At 49.0% G+C, this 22697-nt stretch overlaps 1 protein-coding gene across 1 annotated transcript in view; it reads right to left on the reverse strand.

The window, feature by feature from the left end:
- Positions 1 to 18701, reverse strand: part of RRAGD (Ras related GTP binding D) — a 41941-nt gene extending 23240 nt beyond the window's left edge. Inside the window, exon 1 of the mRNA XM_040983766.1 lies at positions 18350 to 18701. Coding sequence (XP_040839700.1) covers positions 18350 to 18491 — 142 coding nt within the window. The 5' untranslated portion in view covers positions 18492 to 18701. The remainder of the gene's footprint in view (positions 1 to 18349) is intronic.
- Between the last annotated feature and the right edge of the window lie 3996 nt (positions 18702 to 22697).

The raw sequence follows: 22697 nt of genomic DNA on the forward strand, positions 1-22697 counted from the left end.
TGCCGGGAGTGAACTATCAGATGAAAGATCCATGTTTGTCTTTCTTTGTGTTTCAAATAAATAATTTCTGTTAAGTTTAAGATATTTGTTTTTATGCAAAAAAAATTTTTAAATCCATGCATCATTTTTTTCAGAATACATATCTTCTACAAATTTTTCAGAAATTCCTTATGTATTCATGGATGCCAATAATTTTTAAAAGGTTTATTTGTTTATTGGAAAGGTAGGGAAGAAAGGGAAGAGGGTCAGGGAAGGGAAGGAGAGAGAGAAAATGATTGAATCTTCCATCCGTAGGTTCACTCCCCAAATGGTCCCAACAGCTGGGGCTGGGCTAAGCTGATCCTAGGAGCTGGGAGCTTCATTCGAATTTCCCATGTGGGTGACAGGGTCTAAGCACTCGGCTTATCCTCCACTGCTTTCCCACATGCATCGGCATGAGGCAGATAGGAAGTAATGCCCCAATATGAGATGAGGGCATCCCAAGTGGTTGCTTACCAGCCCACTGTGCCACAGCCCTGGCTTCTGTGGAGCATAACACAGTACTTAGGTAAGGACTCTGGCTGCATCACCCATTTGCAATACAACAACAACAAAATTCTACAGGGCAGCACTACTCTAGTCCCTGGTAATAATCCAATCTTAAAACCCTTGGCTAAGACTCCTAGAGGATTTAACCATTACTAAGTAGGAATGTATAAAAATTGGAAACCCTGTAGGGCTTTCTCTGTTATCAAGGCATACAGGATTAGTCTCATGATATTCTTTATTTCTAAGCAAACAGCCTTCCTACTGGACTAAACATGTATGCAACTCACAGAAGTGAAGGAAGTGTCAGCCTGCCAGCTGAGGGTCAGAAGCTGAAGTCAGCAAGACCCAAAGTAGGGGCCAGGAGGCCTTGGGCAAGATACTAAGCTTTTAAGACTCAGATTCAAAGTTCTCATGCTATGGAGCGGGTTTCTGCCCTGCACGTGAAGCAATCACTGGGACATGGACACCCAGGTCAGGTGACAGTGTCTGGGTTCCAGGCTCTGTTCTGTTCCTGACTCCAGCTCCCTGTTCTCTAGCTGCAGGAGGAGGATGGCTCAGGTAGCTGCATCCCAGTTACCCCGTGGGAGACCCAGCTTGAGCCATGGCCGCAGCAGGTGTCTGGGCAACGAGCCAGCAGATGCGATGCCTTCTCTTGCTTTCTGATTTTCTCTGTCTCCCAAATAAATAACATTTTAAAATATAATTCTATAAAAGGGAGCTGATAATGAAAATAAATCTGAGTTATTGTGATAATTAAATTGGATCAAAGACCTAAAAGTCGGCAAATGGTGTTGGGTAAACTGGTTTTTCCTTTGCAAATAAGTGAAGCAGATCCTTACCTTGTATCATATGTGCCTCAAAGTGACCACATTTCTAAATTTAAGAGCCAAAACTATGAAACTCTTAAAAGGAAACTTAAAATGGACAAAAATCTTGGCAATTGTGAGTTACGCAACAATTTCTTAGTTCTGACAGCAAAAACAAGTAATCAGACGGGGCGAGACATCTGATGCAGTGCTTCAGACGCCACTGGGGAAGTTTGTGACCACTATGCTTCCGCTAAGGTGTCCCTGGGGAAGCAGCAGGTCACGGCTCAGGTACCCGAGTCCCTGTCACCCATTGACCAAGCCGGAGATCTGGGCTCCCGATTTGGGCCCAGCCCCTCTTGAGTTGATGCTGGTATTTGAGAAGTGAACCAGTAATAGAAATCTTCCTCTGCGTGTGTATATATACAGTCTTTAAGTAAACACAATTTTAGAAAGAAAAAAGTTGATACATTGGACTTATCAAGATTTTTTAGAGGGCCAGCGTTGTCATGGAACAGGTAAAGCTACAGCCCAGATGGGTGCCAGTTCACATCCAGGCTGCTCAACTTCTCCCTGCTGATGGCCAAGGAAAAGCAAAAGAAGGCCCAAGTGGACCTGGATGAAGCTCCTAGCTTCAGCCTGACCAGGTTCTGGAAAGTACGGCCATCTGGAAAGTGAATCAGTACATGGAGATCTTTCTCCCCCTTTCTACAATGGCCTTCGAAATTAATAAATAATTTTTTTAAAGATTTATTTTTATTATTTTTTCATTGGAAAGGTGGATATACAGAGAGGAGAGACAGAGAGGAAGATCTTCCGTCCGATGATTCACTCCCCAAGTGAGCGCAATGGGCCGATACTATGCCGATCCTAAGCCAGGAGCCTCTTCCGGGTCTCCCACGCGGGACGGCCTTGGGCCGTCCTCGACTGCTTTCCCGGGCCACAGGCAGGGAGCTGGAAGGGAAGCGGGGCTGCCGGGATTAGAACCGGCGCCCATATGGGATCCCGGGCGTGCAAGGCGAGGACCTTTAACCACTTGCGCCACCGCGCCGGGCCCATAAATAATTTTTTAAAACATTTTTTAAAGAAAATGAAAATAAAACCTAAAGAATGAGAGAAAACATTACAAATCATATTAGGTGTTAAAGGTCTAGCCTCCTGAATATGTAAAGAATCCTTACAATTCAACAATAAAATAAAATTAAATACAAAGAGGGGGCAGAGGGATCTAAACAGACATTATCCAAATAAGATACGCCAGCAGCCAATAAGCATACAAAAAGAGGCTCTATGTCCTTAGCTGTCAGAGAAATACACATCAGAACTGCAATGAGGTCCATGAGCTCCTTCTAGTCAGCAAGACAACCAACACAAGGCACAGGATTACCAGCAACAGAAAGCCTTAACAAGAAACAGAAGCATGAGCTGGCATTCAGCTTCAAGCACCCCGGGGCAAGAGCCATGGCGTGGCAAATTAAGCTTCCGCCAGCAGCGCCAGCATCCCATGTGGTACTGGCTCAAGTTCCGGCTGCTCAAGCTGCTGGGAAAGCACTAGAGGATGGCCTAAGTCTTTTGGGCCCCTAGGTCCACTATAGGAGAGCCAGAAGAAACTCCTGGCTCCTGGTGGTGGATTAACTCAACTCCACTCTGAGTGTTGTGACCCTTTGGAGGGTGAACCAGCAGACACAAGAGCTTTCCCTCTCTGCCTCTCTGTAAATCTTTCAAATGAAAAAGAAAGAAATCTTTAAAAAAACAAAACTCTCCCTGACATATTCACAGTCCACATGCCTAGAGACTGGGCCTGGGGTACTCCAGAGGCATTGAGCTGCTATTGTCTACACCACGTCCATTAAATGCTGCTGAAGAACTGCACAGGGTTTGCCAACAACACTGCCTACAGTCAGTAGGGAGTCAGGGGTGCAAACCCCATCATGCATAGCCCCCCAAGCAGAGAGCCAGGCTATCTGCTGAGGAGGAAGAATACTGGAAAAAAAAGTATATATATTACAAAAGTGGGCCCAGCATGATAGCCTAGTGGCTAAATCCTCCCTTAAATGCGCCGGGATCCCATATAGACCCCAGTTCTAATCCCGGCAGCTCCACTTCCCATCCAGCTCTCTGCTTGTGGCCTGGGAAAGCAGTCGAGGACGGCCCAAAGCTTTGGGACCCTGCACCCACATGGGAGACCTGAAGGAAACTCCTAGCACCTGGCTTTGGATCGACTCAGCTCCAGCCATTGTGGTCACTTGGGGAGTGAACCAGCAGACAGAAGATCTTTGTCTCTCCTTCTCTGTATTTTTGCCTTTCCAATAAAAAAAAAAATAAAAGAAAGAAAATAACATGTACAAATGACAGGAAGGCAGGCAGGAAGGCAAGCAGGCAGGAAGGCAGGCAGGAAGGCAGGCAGGCAGGAAGGCAGGCAGGCAGGCAGGCAGACAGGCAGGCAGGCAGGCAGGCAGGAAGGCAGGCGGGCAGGAAGGCAGGACAGCCAGCCTCTTTCACCCACTGGTTCACTTCCCAGGCTGAAGACAGAAGACTGACCAGACTGAAGATGGAATGTGTGACTGAAAGGCCGCGCTGTTTCAGAAGGCAGTGCTGGTGGAAGCCCACACAGAGAGATCTGAAGACAAGCCACAAGCTCACTATGGGACACCCTTTGGGGGAGGAGCTAAGGCTGCACCCCTGTCCACTCGCCCCAGCTCACTCTACCACAGCAGGGCATCTCCATTGCAGAGCTGCCAGAGGGCAATGCCCCAGGGACTGACAATGCCCAGAGGAGACTGGAGCATCCACACTTCTGTGCTCAAGCCACTGTGACCTTCCTACCCCCAAACAGCAGGGACAGCGCCACCATCTTCGCTCCAGGCATTTCTTCAAATGCCACATATTTTAGGAACATCAAGATGACAGCAGGGAATGCAGAATCAATAACAGGGAAAAAGTGTACGGTTTCCACCCGAGGAATCACCTAATGAAGGCATTAGAGCACACTTTAATTAAGTATAATTAAAATATTCAGAGATAAATATGCCATTTACTAAGCAAGAACAAATACACAGCAACAGAAGTCACCAAAAAAAACACAATTAAAATATAAAAATATAACAGGGACGTCATGGATTGGAAAGCAGAATACTACACAAATGAAGAGGGCAGTAGTGAACTGGCTTGTGCAGCTCTCAGCACGCTGAGAGGACAGAACACAGGAAAGAATGAAATAATAGTGAAAGTGACACCAGGACCCCATTATCCTGCCAAACACGATCCAAAAGGAGAGGGAACGTACGCTACATGCAGATCCAGAAGCCCACATAGCCTTTCCTAATTAAAGAAGACAAAACTCAAAATGGACAAGCCCACTAAACAGAAGGGAGAAACTCTGCATAAAAATTGCAAGCTCATACATGAAAGCAACTACCCACAAAAGGAAATCAGAAAGGCTTCAGATTCACACCTGCAGAACAGCAGAGTCACCTCCACAGCACTGAAGGAAAGTGTCCTTGAACCTGAGTGTACAGCAGTGATGCCAATTTTTAAAAAGATTTATTTATTTTTATTGGAAACTCAGACATACAGAGGAGGAGAGACAGAGAGGGAGATCTTCCGTCCACTGATTCACTCCCCAAGCGGGTGCAACAGCTGGAGCTGAGCCGATCCAAAGCCAGGAGCCAGGAGCTTCTTCCAGGTCTCCCACATGAATGTAGAGTCCCAAAGCTTTGGGCCGTCCTTGACTGCTTTCCCAGCCCACAAGCAGGGAGCTGGATGGGAAGTGGGGCTGCCGGGATTAGAACTGGGGTCTATATGGGATCCCGGCACATAGAAGGTGAGGACTTTAGCCACTAGCCTACCGCACCCAGCCCAGTAATGCCATTTTTGCAAAGGTAAAAATAAAATAAAGATGTTCCAGATATCCAGGGACTCTGAAAACTTATATTCATTTATTCTCTTTGAAAAAGTGCTCAAGGATGTACTCTGTGAGGGGCGGGGGTGCAGAGAGAGGAAGAAGCACACACTCAGATATGTGGCACCATCCAAGAAACACCAACAGGGCCCGGCACCGTGGCTCAAGTGGTTAAGGTCCTCGCCTTGCACGCCCGGGATCCCATATGGGCGCCGGTTCTAATCCCTGGCAGCCCCGCTTCCCTTCCAGCTCCCTGCCTGTGGCCCGGGAAAGCAGTCGAGGACGGCCCAAAGCTTTGGGACCCTGCACCCGCGTGGGAGACCCGGAAGAGGCTCCTGGCTTCGGATCGGCATAGTATCGGCCGTTGCGGCTCACTTGGGAAGTGAATCATAGGACGGAAGATCTTCCTCTCTGTATATCCGCCTTTCCAATAAAAAATAATAAAAATAAATCTTTAAAAAAAAAAAAAAGAAACACCAACAAGAAGTTTTAGCTAAATCTCACTTGCAGAGCAGGAGTTTGGTGCACTTGTTAGGAATGTCTGGGATGCCAACATCTCGGAGTACCTGGTTCTGGTCCAGGCTGCTACTCCACTTCCTATCCAGGTTCATACTAGCGCCTATCCCGGTAGGCAAAGATGATGCCCCAAAGACTTGGTTCTCTTGACACACACACACAAGGCAGGTTCAGATAGAGTTGCAGCCCTTGCCATTGGCCTGGCCCAGCCCTGGTTGTCCTGGGCACTTGGGGAATGAACCAAAGGAGAGAAGACCATGCTTTCTGTCTCTCAGCCTCTCCAATAATTAAGTCAATATAGAGATCTAAGTTCCTTCAGTTAAAATCAGAAATTACAGGCCCGGCGGCATGGCCTAGTGGCTAAAGTCCTCGCCTTAAATGCGCCGGGATCCCATATGTGAGTCGGTTCTAATCCCAGCAGCTCCACTTCCCATCCAGCTCCCTAACTGTGGCCTGGGAAAGCATTTGAGTACGGCCCAAAGCTTTGGGACCCTGCACCCATGTGGGAGACCCGGAAGAAGTTCCTGGATCCTGGCTTCGGATCAGCGCAGCACCGGCCGTTGCAGTCACTTAGTGAGTGAATCATCGGATGGAAGATCTTCCTCTCTGTCTCTCCTCCTCTCTGTATATTTGACTTTCCAATAAATAAATAAACCTTTAAAGAAAAAAAATCAGACATTACAACAAGACAATGTAGAACTGGGAGGTTGATAAAGGAGAAATAGTTTTAAAATTGCGATAGTTTTGGGACTGGAGTTCTAGAACAGCAAGTTAAGTCACCACTCACAATGCCAGAACCCCATCTGGGCACCAGTTCAAGTATTGGCTGCTGCACCTCTGATCTAGCTCTCTGTTAAGAGCCCGAGAGAAGCAGTGGAAGATGGCCCCAAGTGCTTGGGCCCTGACACGCTCGTGGGAGACCCAGATGAAGCTCCTGGCTCCTGGCTTCAGTCTAGCTCAGCCCAGTCACTATAGCCTTTGGGGAGTAAACCAGCAAGTGGGAAGATGCGCCCCCCATTCGTTTGCACTTCAAATAAATCTTAAATAATAAAAAAAATGTTGCAGTTCCTGCTAGAGAAAAAAACACAGCTAAGTAAAAATTTTTGTGTGTTTAAGATAAGCATTTTACCTTAGCAGAGAATACAAATAAGTACAAAAAACTCATTAGAGAAGGATCCGTGAATTCAAAGCAAACAGCAAGGAGCTAGGCAGGAGAGGGATATAATAGGTAATTCAAATCAGTTTTGAAAGGAAAGGAAAAAGGTTGTCATGTTTAGACAGTCATAAGGACACAAGCATGGCGAGATTAAGAGACCACAATTGACACCCTGTTTCACATTTCAATTCACCAAGTACAGGCTTTTAAGTTAAATTCCCAAGATGAATAACTTCCCTGAAAACCTCTGATATTTCCTTGACTTCCTACAGCAAACATATCAGTTTCAAAATATTAAATATACCTTAAATTTTGATTTCTCATGGATGCAACAAATATATTTGTTCATGTGCCCAAGATAGTTGCTGGGTGACTATTGACAAAAAACAAAAACAAAAAAAGATAAAACGTAACTCCTATGTTGGAAGAAGCTTAAAATCAAGCCTAAACGGCACAGTGTCAGCATAAAGATTATCCAAACAGATCAGGAAGTCCAGAAATAAGCTTACACATACACAGACAACTGACTTTCAATTCTCAAGCTGGACAACTTCACACCAAAAGAAATCAATTTCAAACGAAACCTTACACCATATATAAAAGCTAACACAAAATAGATCACAGGCCTAACTGTAAAACTAAAATCTATGAAACTCCTACAAGAAAGCATTTACGAAGACAGGCATTTGTCCTAGATGTTAAGATACCAGTCGTCCTGCCCGCGTCCCATCTTGGGGCGCGTGGACTGGAGTCCTGGCCCTGGCTGTCACCCACGTGGAGGACACAGTCCCAGCCCTTCCTACTGCCAGCCACTGTAGGCTTTGGGGCAGTGAGTCCGCACAAGAGTGCTCGGTCTTTTCCCTGTTTCTCGGCCTTGTAAATAAACGAAAACATTAGTAAATTTTTAAAAAATGTATTTATGAACCTGGGTTGGGTAAAAATTTCTTCAGAATAGCACTTTCCCCCAAGCTTCACAAAATCTGATTTTATAAAACTTCTATTCTTCAAATAAAACTGTTAGAACAGTAAAAGTCAAGGCATAGATTGGGAGAAAATATTTTCAAATCATCATAAATCTAACAAAAGACTTGTAAACAGAATCTGTAAAGAACTTGCAAAAGTCATTAGTAAGGCAATGGACAGCCTAATTTTAAAACAGAAAGGGACAAAAAAATTCATATGAACGGCCAAAGAAGATTCCTGGTAGGTAAAATGAGATATTACTGCATAGCTCACCAGACAGAGCACATGTTAGCCGAGATGTGGCTGTACCAGGACTCTCACACGTTGCTGATAAAAACATGAAATGGAACAACTATTTTGCAAAACAATTTGGTAGATCTGATTTTTTTAAAGACTTATTTTTTTTTTTTTATTGGAAAGGCAGATACACAGAGGAGGAGAGACAGAGAGGAAGATCTTCCATCCTATGATTCACTCCCCAAGTGACCACAACGGCCGATGCTATGCCGATCCAAAGCCAGGAATCAGGAACTTCCTCCAGTTCTCCCACACGGATGCAGGTCTCCAGAGCTTTTTTTTTCCCTCAACTGATTTCCCAGGCCACAAGCAGGGAGCTGGATATGAAGCACGGCTACCAGGGTTAGAACCAGCGCCCATATGGGATCCCAGCATGTTCAAGGCGAGAACTTTAACTGCTATGCTATTGTGCTGGGCCCAATTTGGTGGATTCTTAAGAAGGTGAGCATAAGCTATCATATTATCCAAGCGATTCCAGTGCTATTTAACTTTAGTTAATTAATTAACTAGAGAGAGGGACAGAAAAGAGAGGGAGAGATGCAGAGAGATCTTCCATCTGACAGTTCACTTTCCAAATGGCCACAACAGCTAAGGCTAGGTCAGAACAAACCAGGGAGTCAGGAAGTCAGGACCCCAAGTACTTGGGTCATCACCCAGTACCTTCCTGGGTGCATTAACAGGAACCTGGATCAGAAGTGAAGTAACTGAGACTGGAATTGGGGCTCCTAGATGAGAGGTGGGCATCCCAAGTGGCCACTTTATCCATTGCCCCACAGAGTCCACCAAGATGTCTATTCAAAAGAAATGACAGCAGGCTCAACTGGCTAACCCTCAGGCTGCAAGTGCTGGCATCCCTCCCGGGCATGAGTTCCCTTGGAGTCTCCCTCATGGGTGCAGGGTCCCGAGGCTTTGAGCCATCCTCCGCTGCTTTCCCAGGCCATTAGCAGGAAGTTGGATCAGGAGTAGAGTGGCCGGGAGTCAAACCTGGACCCATATGAAATGCCGGTGCTACAGGGTGGCTTTACTTGCTGTGTCACAGTGCAGGGCTCCTCACCTTTGTCATTTCTACACATTTGCCCTTCTCAATGAGGAGATCCAAGTGCATTCTATACCTGATGAATGTCCAGGAAGAAACCAGCCCAAGGCCACACAGCTGGAGGTGAGGCGTTCAGCCAGGGCCTTGGCCACCAATCAGCTGTCTCCTTATCACAGAAAAAAAGCAATGGTTTACTGTGCAGATCCTGTGAACTGCAACTTACACAGGACCTTCCAGGAAGGAGCCTCACACATCCCAGATTTGTGATCTGCAAACCTCGGATCAGAGCACATCATTCAGGTAAAATCTCCCAGTGGCTGTTAGTCAACAATGGAATGGAGGATGTTCAAGAGGAACAAACTAATGCAGTTTCACCTATAGAAAGATGCAGGACTGCTTAGGGACATTCCTTTAGGCTTGGTGGCATGTTTGCGTGCTGGCTCATAACACAAGTATGCTCTTCCCTGGAGATCACCAATGTGGGCCAGACACAGCCTTCCCTATAGCAGAAAGGGGCAACCAGCCCAGTCTTCCTTCTACTCCTCTCTATCCTTCCCAAGAGCCTCTGCTCAAGAAGTCCCGTCAAGCCTGGGTAGCTTACTCCATACAGCATCAAAACTTTTAATCTGAAGGTTCTCCTGGGTTCAAGTCCCACTTCCTGTCCACATGCCAGAAGAGAATCCCATAAAGTGTGGTTATAAAGCCCCAAAGGCTTCCACTCCACAGTGGGCGCAGAAGGGACAAGGAGCGTATATGGCAAAGAAAGTCCTCCCAGGGCCGAATGGCCTCTGCGCATGACACTGCCTACTGTGCAGGCTGGAGAGCAGCAGAGGGAGAGTAGTGGCCCTGAGAGGGGCCATCATAGCACATGAACCCAGAAACCAGCTCCTGGGGGGCTCCAAGAGCACTTTTTAAAAAAATTATAACTTATTTATTTTTATTGTCAAGGCAGATTTAGAGAGGACAGACAGTGAGAAAGATCTTGCATCTGCTGGTTCATTCTCCAAATGGCTGCAACAACCAGAGCTGAGCTGATCGAAACCCAGGAGGAGCTTCTTCTGGGTCTCCCATGTGAGTGCAGGGTACCAAGACTTTAGGCTAACCTCCACAGCTTTCCCAGGACAAAAGCAGGGAGCTGAAAGGGAAGTGGAGCAGCCAGAATATGAACCAGCGCCCACATGGAATGCCACGCTTGGAGGTAGAGGATATGCCAGATGACGAGCCATTGCACCAGCCCAGGAATGTCCTTTAAAGGGTCCAGGGGCTGCAGGAAGCTGCTGAAGGAAGAGACGTCCTGAGGATGGTTTGTTCTCATTTCCTAGAGGGGCCGCTGTGTGAGACAGGGCTGTGCACCAGGTGCATGCAGACACAGAGTTCACCACCCTCAGCAAAAAGAGGGGAACAAAAGTGAGGACAGCCACAATGCCTGGTAAAGGCAGGGCACAGTTGGGATCTGGAAGTGAGGGAGGACACACCGATCGCACACCGGATTCTGCTTCCTCCCTTCACCTTCTCCTCAGGCCACTGCAGCCTCTCAGGGCCCTGGTCCGCTGCTCCTCTCCAGCCAGGAAGCCTTCCTCCCAGCTGCAGTGCCCACTCCTCTGACCTATACCATGTCCTCCTGCTCCCTGAGCAGCACTCCGTGTGACTTTTTAATGGTCCTTGTCACCCTACAAGAATCGTTTCATTTTTCCTATTTGTCTTCTAGCTCACTTACTTGTTTATTTTGTCTCCCAAAGACACAGGGCTGAAATTACTTTGAATAAACTGGTTGGTAAGGAGGAAACAGGCTAGCTCACAAGTGAGATCTGGGAAATGTGGCTTTCACCCCAGAAGCTGTGGGTCAACCACTAAGGATATATATTTTTAAATATTTACTTATTTGAAAGGCAGACTTACAGGGGGAAGACAGGCAAGTTCTTTTATCTGTGGGTTCACGCCCCAAAGGCTGCAACAGTCAGAGCTAGACACATCCGGAGCTGGAAGCTAGGAGCTTGTGCCCATGTAGGTCAGGGGAACAAGTATTTGCACTATCTTCCACTGCTTTCCCTGGGGCATTAGGTAGGAAATGGAGCAGCTGGGACTTGAGCTGGCACTTACACGGATGCCAGCACTGCAGGGGGTGGCTTTACCCACACACTAGCCCAGGGATCAGCCAGATAGCTGTTCTAGAATATACAGGAGAAGTGACAAAGCACGAACTGAAGCCCCGGCAGAAGGAGCAGACTATTATATAGAGTCCCAAATTGGTGGCCTGCTGCCTGTGGGGGACAGGGAAGAAAGAAGTTCAGCAAGCCAATCCAGGGGGAGGGACTTTCAGAGGTGCCTGTTGAAGGACAGTCCCAGGACAAGGGGTGCTGGGATTCAGAAGGGAAGAAGGTGAGCACACTGGGAGCTCAACTTGGGCCCCCCAAGAGACAGCAGGGACCCAAGGCCTTGAGCCACCACTTGCTGCTCCTCCCAGGATGAGCAGCAGCAGGGCCAGGGGGAACCAAGGCTCTCTGAGAGGGGATGTGGATGGCACAGGTGATGGCTTAACACTGTGCCATTTTCTTTTAGTCTAAAATTTGGACCCACTGGCCTGTGTACTGCAAAGTACAAAATAATACAAAAGCACCCTTCTGCAAACAGCATGTAACTTAACAAAACTGTTAAAAACAACAACAAAAAAAGGCAGTGCTTACCACAATAAACATTCAGTAGAAACTGGTTAGGAAGATTCAACGAAAGTGAGTAGAATTTGCAGCCAAATTAAACCAAAGCTTAAACGAAAGTAAGTAGAATTTGCAGCCAAATTAAACCAAAGCTTAAAAAAACAAAAACACCTCTCCCTCCTATCTGTGGACCTCAGCACTCAAAAACTGAGTAACAAGAGGTCGGCTTTATGCCTAGGTGAGGTTTATTTATCTAGGGACACTGAACAGCCAGCACCCATTTTCCATTTGGCCTAGTTAGTACTCCCCAAACAGCCAGCAGTGGAGCCAGGCTGCAAAAGACCCGGGAGCCCCCTCCTCCACCACCACCACCAAGGAAAGGTCCAAAAGAGCCGAGGGGGTAAGGGGAGCAGGGCGTGAGGGGTCACCTAATTGGCCATTATCGGTCTTTAACACCTGCAGGCTAACCACTTAATCCAGAATTATCCAGTCACCTGCAGAGCCCTGTCAAAACCAACCAACAGGCCTTGTAAATAGAGGGGGAAGGGAGAGAGAGGTGGATTAGCACCAGCCAGTGCTTGGCTGCCAGGGGACCAACCAAACCTGGCCGACCTGTGGGCAGGGAATACTTGCAACAAACAAGGAACCGGAAATCAGGAAAAATGGGAGTTGAAGGCCACCGTGTCCTTCCTCACACAGCTTCTATCTGGCAGGGCCAGCTGGGGAAACGAGCCTCCCTGTGAAATGGACCTCATAAATTCTGGCAAATTACACAGTTCAGGAGAATACCTTTAAGCAGGTCTCAAACAGGAAAAGTAAAGCACAAAGACTGGACGACAGAATCAGGATATCAAAGTGGCAGAATGACAGCCAATGGAATGCTTGTAACACTACCGGGCTAGTGGCCAACTCTGCGATTTATAGGGTGTGTGACCCAGTATGTTTCCCCTAGCTCCTCTGCTATTCATGTCTATGTATTTGCATATGTGGCGTGCACGCACACACATACACACACACTTTCCTTTCTTTTTTTCTAACCTCCAGCCTAGGCAACGAAAGGGTCTTCTGTGGAATGTGCCTGCAGTGAGAGGCTTACATAGGCGGTAAGGGAAAGTTGGAACTTCTTCGCTATCAGTACTCTGTGGGGTCAACAATTCACATACTTTTGGTTTTAGGAAGGAGCCTGCTTGCAACATTATCAATGGCCCCTTTACATTTCTGGAGCCCCGGCTGATGGATGGAACTGTGTAAACATTCAAGACCCAGGAGTTCCACAGGAAATTCCAACCCAAGTCGGAATGAACTACACCAATAATAGTAGGAGAATATGCAAAACTCATGAAAAGCAACTGTTCTTTACTACTTAGAAGAATTATATGCAAAAAACATATATTTGCAAAGGGTATAAAGGTGTTGGAAGGTGAATTTCTACTTATGTGCAATCAGCAAATCTTTCTCTATGAAATGCGCTCCAAGCACATGGGTAGGTCACTAAGAAATATGAGACCATACATTCATATTTCCTCAATGGATGCATTGAGTCGCATTTCTAGTGTGCTCCAGCTTAACAACACTCCTGCAGGCAGAAAAAAGTGTTCACAGACTTTTTTTTTTTTTTTTTTTTTTTTTTTAAAGATTTTTATTTTTATTATTTTTTATTGGAAAGGCGGATATACAGAGAGGAGAGACAGAGAGGAAGATCTTCCGTCCGATGATTCACTCCCCAAGTGAGCCGCAACGGGCCGATACTATGCCGATCCGAAGCCAGGAGCCTCTTCCGGGTCTCCCACACGGGTGCAGGGTCCCAAAGCTTTGGGCCGTCCTCGTCTGCTTTCCCAGGCCACAGGCAGGGAGCTGGAAGGGAAGCGGGGCTGCCGGGACTAGAACCGGCGCCCATATGGGATCCCGGGCGTGCAAGGCGAGGACTTAACCACTTGCGCCACCGCGCCGGGCCCCACAGACTTTTTTTGATCAAATGCTTTCACAGTAAATTCAGGTTGGTTTTACAGAGTTACCTATTTTACAGAGAAATGGAGCTGGAGTCCTTGTGCCTCAGAGTCTGCAAGAAAAGAGGAAACCCTATCTGGCAGACCCAGGGAAAGCCAGCGATATGTCGGCTCTCAGTCACAGGTTCTGTCGGAGGGAGATTCAAAGGAGTGAGATAGGAAAAGGATGTGGAAAGAATAGAGGAGCTAGGGAAGAAAAAGGACGAAGAGAGGCAGCTCCAGGAGGAAGTAAACCAACCATCGCAATGGGACGCGGCCAGGAGGAAACAGGAGGTGAACTCGGGCACACAGTCCACACTGAAGACAAAGATGGTCCTTGGAGCCAGGCTCACGTCCAGGACTCCAGAACTCATTGCCTCGACCTTTATTTTTCATCACCCTGCTACATGTTCTTCTATTAAAATGGGAGAGATTGCTAGTAGTAGAGAATCAAGACCCTACTAAATATGAATCACTAAAATATGCTTACAAAACATCTGTCATGGGTTAAGCCACTGCCTATTGTGCCATCAGCATCCCGTATGGGTACTGGCTTGAGTCCCAGGTGCTCCACTTCTGATTCTGCTCCCAGCTAAGACACCCAGGAAATCAGCATGAGAGGGCCCAAGTGTTTGGACCGTTACATCTGCCTGGGAGACCTGCGTGGAGCCAATGGGTGAGGCCATCTGGAGCCTGAACCAGTGAATGCAATTCATCTCTCTGTGCCTTTCAAATAAATAAATTTTAAAAATATTTTTTAAAATGCTCTCTAAATACAGGCATACGAGGATATTTTTTTAAACTACTCTGCAGCTTCAGTTACTCTTCAGTATCAGTTATTCCCGGGGTTAGAGGATCCAGGAGAGTAGCTATGGCCAGGCCTATGTTCAGCACATGAGCATGTCAAGGTTTCCACACACTTGTGGCTCATAATGAGGTCATAGATAATTCCCCTGGTGGCTGATCAAGGGATCACCACTGATTTTCAAGGAATAATGAGAAGATAAAGCCACTCTTCACTTGAACACTGATTTAGGAAAGCAAGCTGCCAGAAGTGACTAGCAGAAGGGAACTGCTGGGCCCACCACAACTACAGCCCCTGGGAAAGTGCCACCTGCTACCTCTGCCTATTTCCAGGCCATATTTCCCTTGGGATGTGTCCAAAGGGAATTTTGGGGGGAAAAATAACCAATGCTACTTTCTGAATAAACATCATCTTGTCATTGCTTTCTTCTTTTTTATGAGTTTTAAAGCACAACAATTCACTGAAGAGCCAAAGTCCACATGTCCAAACATAATCATTACTCACGGTATGATTGTTTTTGATGGCTTCCCCATGGCCACCCCTCTGGAGCTTGGGGGTTGAAGGGGAGACACCACATTTGTGATTAACTGCCATGAAAGCAGGATCTGAGGAGCCCAAATCTGTAAGAGAACTGGAATGCCAAAGAACACTCCTGCTATTCATGAATAAATAAAATATGGGGTGCAAGCCAGAGGACTGCAATTTAAGTCTCACCTTAGCTGCACTGTTTTCCAACTTGGCACAAAGTGGCAGAGCTTACATGGTGCTCATTGTCAAAGTAACCGCAAAGGTTCCCACATGCGTCCTGCAGAGTGAAGGACATGAGAGCAGCCTCCCTCCTCTCTGGTGTACATCCTGTTGCTCAGCTCCTGACCAGCTGCCTGGCTGAGCTACTGATGCCAGCCAGACCCACATCCTGGCCCGCACGTATCAGCTAGGCTAGATTCCAGAGCCTCAAGTCCATCGGGATGGAGAATGGAGGTAAGCTTTATGACACAAAACACTTGCTCTTGCTCAAAGTGCTCCACATTCAACTTTTCTTACAAGTCTTTTTGTCTAACCCAGCACAGTAGCCTAGTGGCTAAATCCTTGCCTTACATGCAACGGGATCCCATATGGACAACAGTTTGTGTCCCAGAGGTCCCACTTCCCATCCAGCTCTCTGTTTGTGACCTGGGAAACCAGTTGAAGATGATTCAAAGGCTTGGGACCCTGCACCCACATGGGAGACCTAAAAGAAGCTCCTGGCTCCTGGCTTCAGATCGGCTCAGCTCTGGCCAGCCATTGTGGCTACTCGGGGAGTGAACCAGCAGATGGAAGATATTTCTCTCTGCCTCTTCGCTCTGTGAATTAGCCTTTCCAATAAAAAAAGAGTTTTTTGGAAAAAAAAAAAAAAACCAAGTCTTTTGTTGCTTTCCATCTCTTGCATGTTTGAGTCAACAAGTAAATTAGAACAAACATCAAGCAAGATTTGGGGGCAGCACTTGCGAAGGCTTTCTGAAGGACACAAGAAATGAAGATGCAACTGAGGCAAGCCCACTGTCCTGCAGACCCTATCAGTTGGCATTACTGTCCTTTCTGGAACTGCTGGCTGAAGGCCATGGTGCACCCACAGATAGTCAGTGTTCTTAGTGAGTCTGTTCCTAAGCCCCTCACTCCAAGCCAGGGAAGCTTAGGTATATCACACCGGCTGTGGGTCTCCAGGGAGCATCCCACTGACCCACGGCAGGCCCAGGCAGAGCCAGGCCAGGCCCAAGCAGAGTTCAGGGTCTTGCAGGCAGCGAGTCTGAATGTCCTGCTCTTCTTCTTAGTGCGCAAACACACTCCAGCCTTTTATAGGCAGATTCCAGGCCGATCCCAACAACGCACAGGGAAGGATTTTATTACTGAAGTCATCAAAAGCATCGGTTACAGGCGGGTCTGGCTGTGGGTTAGCAGCAGAGGGGAGCCTGCAAGTCTGGGCTCCAGCAGAGTCCTTTGTCCAGGAAATCCCACCCCTCTGCCGGGGCTTTCATTTCCCTGCAATTTTCACTCCCCAAATCAGAAAAGTTCCCCCATCAAAGAACTGTACAACAAACAGGTCTAGCGCTTTTCCTATCAGACTACCAGACTATTCCACCCAAGTTTGGTTCACTCTCTCACCACTCCCCACGTCCCCACCCCCGGTTTTTTTTTGGGGGGGGGGGGTTGGTTTTGTTTTTGCTGTTTTTACAAAGAGGATATCCCCTGTACTCTATTCTCAAATGCCTTGTAAATACATCCTCCAGCCCGCATCTCTGGAGGCGGGAGGGGGGCAGGGGGAATCTCCACGGAGCTGGGAAGGAGCTAACCAACGCCATCTGAATAATAATGAAGAGACCCAATACAATTTAATTACGGAAGGTAGCCCCAGAGACGCCAACAAAAGGTTGAAACTCTTCAGCTACAAAAATGTGGCCAGGTGCTCCACTGTGGGACCAATTACAGCATTGCGAAGAGGCAAGTGCACAGGTGCCTGCTACAGGAAAAGCAACCAGGAAACTAGCAGAAAGGCTCCCGGGAGGGAAGGAGGACCACTACAGAAAAGAGGGCTCCAACCTCAAGGCTTAATGGTTCCCTCTGCTCCACTGGGAAATCCTGAACACCGGCCTCAGGAGAAGGCTCTGCACAGGGAATTTCAAATAAGTTCATTAAACTCCCTCCACAGAAGTTCTTAAAAATCAAGTCACAAAGATACTTTCATCCCTGACATCATGTCTCCAATGGCAAATATTCAAATAGTTGATTTCTTCTCCAAGATGCAAAACAGAAAATACACGCTGAGGCAGCAGCCACATTCTACCGTCCTTTCCAAGTGACCCTACCAGAAAAGACTACTTGCTGGCTTTTGAGGAAATTCAAAAAGTTCAATCTTTCGGGAATCCTCAAATACTCTCAAGTTTCTCAAGCGTAAAAAAAAAAAAAGGCAGAAAGCTCCTCCCCCCGCCCCACCCCCCCAGTCCTAAAGATGGCTAAAACCCGCTTTTTGAACAGGGAACAAGAGTTTGCAGAGTGGCAACTAATTCCCCCGCCCTGCGCTCATTCCTGGGCCAGGCACTGCCAAGCCCAGGTGGTGACACCGAGCGCCGATAAGGCGTCCCAACAACCGGATTTGCCTGGATCCAGGGAAACCCGCGGCCGCTCGGCGACTCCCCCTGCATCACCCCTCCCCGCCCCTACCTGGGCAGCTCCAGGACTCCTCCCGCGGCGACGCGGGGCAAGACTGACACCCGCAGCTGCCGACCACCCTGCCAGTCACGCTGCCGCCGGCTGCCTTTTTTTAGCCAAGACATCTGACCCCTGCCTGCTTCAACGCCAGCGTTCACAGTGAGCGCTCCCGGGGCGCGCCGGCGGTCCCCTGCCCTGCACAGCCCCCCAAAACCTCACCCAGAGCCCGGGAGGCGCCGGCCCTGCAAGGGACCAGGGCGCGCACGTTCCGCCTAGCCCGTCTCCCTCGCCCCCGAAGCCGGCCCCACCAGCGCCAAGGGTCCCTCCCCCTCTTACGGCCGGAGGTCGCTCCTCCGGCGCCCCTCCCCACCCCCACCCCAACTCCACTCCCTGGAGCCCCTTCAAGTCGGCGGCCCGCGCGCCCTGCCGGCCCAGGGGCGGGAAGATACCGAGGGGCGGGAAGGGGCGCGAGCTGAGGAGGCGCGGGGCCCCAGAGCAGGGGGCTGGGGGGCTCACCTCCTTCCTCCGTCCCGCTGTCCGGGTCGGCGTCCGAGGACTCGGGCCCGTCCCCGTAGTCCGCTAGCCCCACCAGCTCATCCTCCTCCTCGTCGTCGTCGTCTCCGTCCTGCGGCTGAGACTTGCCCAGCACCTGGCTCATCGCGCCCACCGGCCGGCCCGCCCAGGGGCTGCTGGGGGTCCCGGATGGGGGTGGGCCTGGGGGTGCGTGCGGCGGGGAGCGGCTCAGCCGGCCGGCCGCGAGCGATTCCCGAATCGGGGTTTTGTGTGGCGCTCGGCGGGGGCCGTGCGTCCCCCCGCGGCGGGCGGCGCCCAGGTCCCGGTCCCGCGGTTCCCAGCGCGCCGAGCCCCCTCCCCCGCCCCGCCCGGCGGCGGAGGAGTCAGCCGGAGCGCGGCAGTTCCTCCCCGAGGAGGGAGAGGGAGACTGCGTGACCCGAGTCACCTGACACACACTGTCACACACACACACACACACACACACACGCGCTCGGCGCGCCGGCCGCGGGCGGAGGCCCCGCGCTCCCCGCTCCGCTCCCTGCCGGGGGGCGCGCGGCGGCCGCCCCAGGCCCGCACGGCCAGGCGCGCGCCCGGTGCACCGGGGCCGGGACGCGGCACCGGCTCCCACCGCGGCTGCGCGCCAGGGGCCCCCCCACGCTCCGCTGCTGCACGTGGTCTGTGCACGGGGCCCGGGGCGGGGGAGGCAGCACACCCGGAGCCCCCGCTCCCGCTCCGGCTTCTCCGAGGCCCGCTAGGGCGGATGTCTCCAGCTCTCGATCCTGGACTAGGGTTCTCACCCCAAGGTGGGCAGCCCTCACTCCCCGCCTGTTCCCAGGCTCCCACCCCAGAGCGGTGTGTGTCCGGGACACCCTGTGGATGCAGAAGCGCCCCAGGAAGAGAACTCCCGAGAATGCACAGCGGAGGTGCCGTTTCCATAGCAATCGCCTGTTAGTGCGCCTTTCCGATTCAAAGTGCTTCCCACTAAGAATATTCAAAAGCCAGGCCTATCCAGATGTAAATGTTTGTTAAGACATCACGTGCGTCGCAGGCGATTGCCTAGACCGAGTAATAATTTCGCTGCCTCAGATGTATAAAACATGGGAGGAGGGGCTGTTCATGACCACCTCCTCGGGTCTGCTTGGGTAGACTGTAATCCCTCATGCATAAAATAAGATGTTTCAAGGCATTGATGGTGGGAGCAGACACTTCCCAACTAGGAAGGGCAGCAATGTGCGGTTTGACAAAAACCTGCCAAGCTTCCTTCCCAAGCTTTTCACGGCAGGACAAAACCGTACCACCCTTTCTGGAGAGTGCCAGAAGTCATGTGGACGGACTTCCTGCTGTCAAACACAATATGAAAAAAACCTGAGCTGACCAGCGTGGAGATCTAGGATCTACAGGTGCCAGCAGCTCAGCAGGTGGAGAAAAGGAGGACGATCCGCAGAGCCCACGGTGCCGCCCCTGCAGGGAACGTCTCCGTTAGCGCACACCGTATGCCTGGCGCTGCCTGAGGGAAGGCAAGGGTGTTCAGCCCCGCAGTTCTTGCTCTTACTCAGTCGTAAGAGTAAGAGGTGGTCCTGGGTTTTGAAGGTGACCACAGACCCCTTCAGGCAGGCGGTTGCTTCTGAGAGGAACGGCACCCAGATTTTGCAGGTGTGGGTGTCAGGACTGTGAGGGGCCTGGGATATGGCCCAGAAGTCTGTGCAATGATTTTAACCAGGAACCTGTTAAGGGACCATTTCCAGAGATAAGGGCAGACAGCAGGAAATGAACACCAAGGTTAGCCATAGCGGGAGTTAACACCAGCCTTGGCACTACACAGGAGGGAAGGAAGGGGCCTGAGGCCTGAAGGAAGGCCACAAAATGAGATGTTGTGCTGAGGAAGTAGCAGCTACCAGAATCTTCCGCTGTCCAGGAGAGGACAGAAGGAAGAAATCTTAGCCTCCCCCGGCTCTTCTGTGTCTCCCATTGGTCCAACTCACCTTCAGGTCGGGGCGGGGGTGGGACAGAGGGATTGGACACTAGACTCAGACACTGTTGGGGTGGGGGGGCGAGGTGTAAACAGCAAACCCAGTACCAGCAGACCCTACTGTTAACCGGGCAAGTGACCCTCCTAAAGTGCCTTAGAAACAGCAACAACAACAATACCTCTCAGGTACTCCTGAGGGTGATTGCCTTGTCCTGATTTCATCCCTTCCACATAGGAAACTCCGGCGAGCAGGGCCTGAAGACTCCTCTCTGCCAGGACTCCCCCAGAAGAGCCCTAAGTTGGACTGATCCAAGCTGCAGAGCACTTCTGAGATCTATCAGCCTTGGCTGACTGTACAGTGCGTGCATGCCCCGCACCTCTGCTGAGAGGGCGCTCTTGGGAAAAAGCCCTGCAGCCGCCTGGAGCACACCCTACAATATCAAGAGAATACTATGCTTGGGAAGAAACACCCACCCACCCACCCACACACACCATCTAGAAGAGCCATCGAAGATAGTTGAAGATAGTCTTATTGACTGTCCTCCAGAAATGTATAATGCTGATAAACTGTGGATAAACAGAATAGGAAAACGCCTGTTTGTTTTCTTTTACAATTATTGTTTCAACACTGGCAGCTTTCCAACCGGGAATATGTTGAAAAATGTTCTACAAATGGAAGTTCTTGAATCTAGACATATCTTGTATGTGAATTCTTTTTTTTTTAAACTGGGAAGTCACTTTTTAAAGAAAAAAAGATTTATTATTTTTCTTGGAAAAGCAGACCTACAGAGAGAAGGAGAGACAGACCTTCCATTCACTGGTTCACTCCCCAAGTGGCTGCAATGGCCAGAACTGAGTGCATCTTAAGGCAGGAGCCAAGATCCCCTTCCGGGTCTCCTGTGCCGGTGCAGAGTCCCAAAACTTTGAACCATCTTCCTCTGCTTTCCCAGGTCACAAGCAGTAAGATAGATGGGAAATGGAAGGAAGAAAGGAAGGAAGGAAGGAAGGAAAGAAAGAAAGAGAGAGAGAGAGAAAGAAAGAAAGAAAGAAAGAAAGAAAGAAAGAAAGAAAGAAAGAAAGAAAGAAAGAAAGAAAGAAAATAGGAAGGGAAGGAAGAAAGAAAGAAAAGAAAATAGGACAGGAAGGAAGAAAGAAAGAAAATAGGAAGGGAAGGAAGAAAAAGACAGGGAAGAAAGGAGGGAGACAGTACTTGACTGGCTTGACACAGCTCATTTTTGAGTGAAACTTTGGAAAGAGGTATAAGCCAAGTCTGTGCTTTCCCTAAATCTTTTTTTAAAATTTTATTAATTACATTGCATTATGTGACACAGTTTCATAGGCTCTGGGATTTCCCCAACCCCCTCCCCTACCCTCCCCCCATGGTGGATTCCTCCACCTTGTTGCAGTATTACAGATCAAATTCAGTTGAGATTCTTTCATTGCAAAAATATACCAAGCATAGAGTCCAGCATCTAATTGTCCAGATACATTCAACTGTTTCTTGGGGAAATCATCTCTGGTCTGAAGGTAGAGCTGGCAGAATATCATCCTGAACAATTAAAAGCCCCAAATTAACATCACAAAAATTTATAACATTGTGGAATTAATTGTCAATTAACCAATGTGTTACAAGATGCAAGTTCTTAACCACATCCTGTGACTACTTCATTGACATTTCGATTTTAGTTTATATACAACCAGCTTCTATATACCTTAAAATGGCTATAGGGTAATATTCAGCTGTCTTGTGTCTATCCTTATTTTAGTATTTAGCAGTCCATAGCTTTGAAGCATAATTCTACTGAACCTGGCAGGTTTTAGGATAGTCTAAACTGGCTTATAACTCTAACAAGGCATATGTCAACAGTTGAGGTGTGGAACTATTTTAGGAGGGGTGTGCAGAGAAATCTTCCATTCCCCAGTGAGGAGTATCTAATCTCTATGTCCTACCTAGTAAGGTATATGTGAATCCATGCTGACTGTTTCCTGTCTGGTTCTAAGATTTCCTTATTGTTCTGTCTATTCTGATTTTGTTTGTTTTGGGGGGCTCCATAGCGACCCTGATGGTCATTGCCAGAGAGGATGGGGATCCAAAGTTGGAACTAAGTAAGGACCAGAGAAAGCTCCTCTCCCGAGTCCCGAAGGATGTTTACTGTTCTGTTTCTGCGGACTGCTTAGGGCTCCTAGCCGTTGTTTTGATGACCTTGGATCCTGTGAGGAAGGATTTGGGCTTCTTCCATCCCATGTGGTAGATCCCCACGTGGGTGGGTGACCTCAGAGTCCTCAGCCTCCAAAGGCACTCCAATTCCCAGTGGTCTCTTTGGCAGTTGGAATTTAGTCCTTGGTGCCCGTACTGATAGTCCTTCATGTAGATCCAGGGGT

Source organism: Ochotona curzoniae, unplaced genomic scaffold (genome assembly GCF_017591425.1).
Source record: "Ochotona curzoniae isolate NIBS_2020 unplaced genomic scaffold, NIBS_Ocur_1.0 contig_3819, whole genome shotgun sequence".
NCBI classification, from domain to species: domain Eukaryota; kingdom Metazoa; phylum Chordata; class Mammalia; order Lagomorpha; family Ochotonidae; genus Ochotona; species Ochotona curzoniae.